The sequence below is a fragment of the Sinocyclocheilus anshuiensis genome, unplaced genomic scaffold (genome assembly GCF_001515605.1).
Source record: "Sinocyclocheilus anshuiensis isolate Anshui unplaced genomic scaffold, SAMN03320099.WGS_v1.1 scaffold1143, whole genome shotgun sequence".
In the NCBI taxonomy this organism is placed as follows: domain Eukaryota; kingdom Metazoa; phylum Chordata; class Actinopteri; order Cypriniformes; family Cyprinidae; genus Sinocyclocheilus; species Sinocyclocheilus anshuiensis.
Window position 1 is genome coordinate 1,262,982 of NW_015546123.1, and position 3,212 is coordinate 1,266,193.

The 3,212-nt window shown below is 33.4% G+C and overlaps 1 protein-coding gene across 1 annotated transcript in view; it reads left to right on the plus strand.

The window, feature by feature from the left end:
• LOC107700975 (anion exchange protein 2-like) overlaps nt 1-966 on the plus strand; it is a 17,321-nt gene extending 16,355 nt beyond the window's left edge. The window contains exons 21-22 of the mRNA XM_016502856.1: nt 221-380; nt 849-966. Coding sequence (XP_016358342.1) covers nt 221-380; nt 849-966 — 278 coding nt within the window. The remainder of the gene's footprint in view (nt 1-220; nt 381-848) is intronic.
• The last annotated feature ends 2,246 nt before the right edge of the window (nt 967-3,212 follow it).

Here is a 3,212-nt window from a genome sequence, read left to right on the forward strand (position 1 = left end):
AATGGGATCCAGCTAACAGAACGCATGATGCTGCTATTAATGCCACCGAAGTACCATCCTGACCACACCTATGTCCGCAAGGTTTGTTATGGAGAACTCAGCTAATCACAGTATTCACCAGTCTTAATTCAATAATCAGATGACAGTACGTCTGGAATGCCATTCTCAATTTGTCTCTTCAGATTTAACTCTGCTTTAACCTTTGACTTGTCTATTTCAGGTGCGTACTCTCCGCATGCATCTGTTCACATGTTTGCAGCTGGTGTGCCTGGCTGTGCTGTGGGTTGTAATGTCAACCTCGGCCTCGTTAGCCTTCCCGTTTGTTCTTGTCCTCACTGTGCCATTCAGAAGGTTCCTGCTCTCCCGAATATTTACTCACCGTGAGATACAATGTGTGAGTGTTTCTTTGCTTTTTGTTGATAGGAAAATGATATTTGTAGATGAGTTTAATGTAGTGTGTTCTATCCTAAAAATGTACTTTTTTTAGTTTTACACCTAAATTATGTATTTTAACAACTTTATTGTATTGCTGTATTGGCAGAGTGCTGTTGTATTTTTTTTTTTCAGCATGCAATTTGGCAATGCGGTAATACATAAACTTTTACAATGCATTCTCTAAAAACATGTCTAATTATATCTTACGCAGTTTTGTAAATTTATAGTAAGATTAAAATATATTTTATATATTTCTGTATTTTTTTAAACTTATATTGTGTCTGTATACGTAAAAAAATAATGGAAATAATTTTTGCATTGTACAGTGACATCTTGTTTTCAGGACTAATATAAAATCTTTAATTTAATTTTGCCCTTTGCCTTTAATGTTGTTCATTTTGTCTATGTGACAGCTTGACGCAGATGATGCAGAGCCTTCAATTGATGACAGAGAAAGCCAAGATGAATACACAGAGATGCAAATGCCAGTATGACCTCATTCCTCTCATGTCACTACCTGGGCTTGCCTGACTTTTTTTTTTTTCAGTCAGAGGCGTCCAGATGTACTGCCTGTCTTTTTTTTTTTTCGTTAACCAGTTTTTGTCTCCATTTTGATTCCCCCATTTTGTTTTTGCTTAAATGATGTAAACATTATATTTATACATATGTAAGTGTTAAGTAGTTGCTCAGTGTCACTTGAGCAACTATGTTTCTGTTGCGTGAAGAAAGCTTTGTCACCTGTACTATTAATGTTTTTTTACTGTTTATTTATCAAAGTTGAAATGTTATTGTGCTATGTGTGTGTTGTGGAGGGTTAAATTAATTTATGATATCCAGTCAGCTCAAAATGATACAGGAAGCACTTTAAGGTAAATTTAAATTGAAGCCTTTTCTACTGCTTATCAGTACGTTTTATTTCATTGCAAGGTGACATACAATGTACTCCTAAAAATGAACAACTGGTGTTAAGTAGTTGCTCAGTGTCACTTGAGCAACTGTTTCTGTTGCGTGAAGAAAGCTTTGTCACCTGTACTATTAGTTTTTTTACTGTTTATTTATCAAAGTTGAAATGTTATTGTGCTATGTGTGTGTTGTGGAGGGTTAAATTAATTTATGATATCCAGTCAGCTCAAAATGATACAGGAAGCACTTTAAGGTAAATTTAAATTGAAGCCTTTTCTACTGCTTATCAGTACGTTTTATTTCATTGCAAGGTGACATACAATGTACTCCTAAAAATGAACAACTGTACAGAATGACATTAATGCAAATTATATATGGTCGATATTTTTGTAGCTAAACAAAGTGTACACAGATTTATGCTATATTCAGCTAATATATATATATATATCTATAAACATTGCTTATTAGCAGCAAAACACTGGTTTCAGTCACCAGTATATTTGGAAAAAGAAAAGATATACAGTGCACAGCATAAATGAGTACACTCCCTCTGAATAAATATAAAAGATGTATTTTCTTAATGATCATTAATATAATTCATGGAAAGATGGCAAAATTGAAACATAGTAAACATATACTTAATAAAAACAACAAAATATATGGCAATATTTTCTGTAAGATAAGTAAATTAGCCAATTTTGTTTAAATGAAGGATTGCAGAAATGAGTACACCCTAGATTTAATTCAGAAAATGTATAATATTCTAGTACTTAGTATGTCCTCCAGAACTTAAAGTATACTGCTCTGACCCTTCTTGGCACTGAGTGTACAAGTTCATGACAAATTTTCACATCTGTGCTGTTTAACTCCTGGAGGACATAAAAGCTTTACTACCACTGAACGTCACTGTGGGTAACAAGCACTTCTCTCTGTACTCCTGCTCTAGCAACACCAGAACATTTTGGATGCTGTTAGAGCCGAAATTATTGACTTGGTCTCTTGAGACCAGAGTATGGACTCCCAGAAGTCTCTATTTTGTAAATATGGGCCCTGGAAGAGGTTAAATGAGTTTATTGTGCTTTGGCTACAGTAGGTAATTCTAGTGGTGACAACAACCATGCATGTCACTTCTGCAGGCTGCGTCATACTCTGTGAGATAAAGTGTCACTCTTTTCATAGATTACGTCTGAGTATGATTCAGTGGGCTATATAACACTTTTAATTGTCAGGAAATTACTTGTCTTTAAAAGTTTTGGTTCAATATACTTACTTACCTGTTGATCAAAAATAGCCTTAAACCTATACACTTTATTTATTTTTTATTTAGTAACTTTCAGGAGAGTGTACTCATTTTTGCATCACAACATTTTATCACTTTGATAAGAAAATCTTATTTTGCTGAATAATTTTGGCATTCTTCTTTGGTAATTGATCAAGCAGGCTTGTTGGAATATTGCATCTCCAAAGAACCCTAACATGTCTTCTAAGTAAAAAGTAATTTCTGAATTTGTAAAGTTTTAGAGGGGGTGTACTCATTTATGCTGTGCACTGTATGTATATATATATATATATATATATATTATTTCTTTATTTTTATTTTTTTGTGGAAACGGCAATACTTTTTCAGGACTCTTTGATAAAAAGAAAGTTTGAAAAAACAATGTATTTGAAATTAAAATATTTTGTTACAATGGTAGTCTTTTCTTATCACCTATAGGAAGAAGAGAAGGCATACATTTCACATACAGCTTGGCTATATGGTCATTTTATATAGCCAAGACATAAGTTAAGCAAGACCCTTATATACAGTGGGTACGGAAAGTATTCAGACCCCCTTAAATTTTTCACTCTTTGTTATATTGCAGCCATTTGCT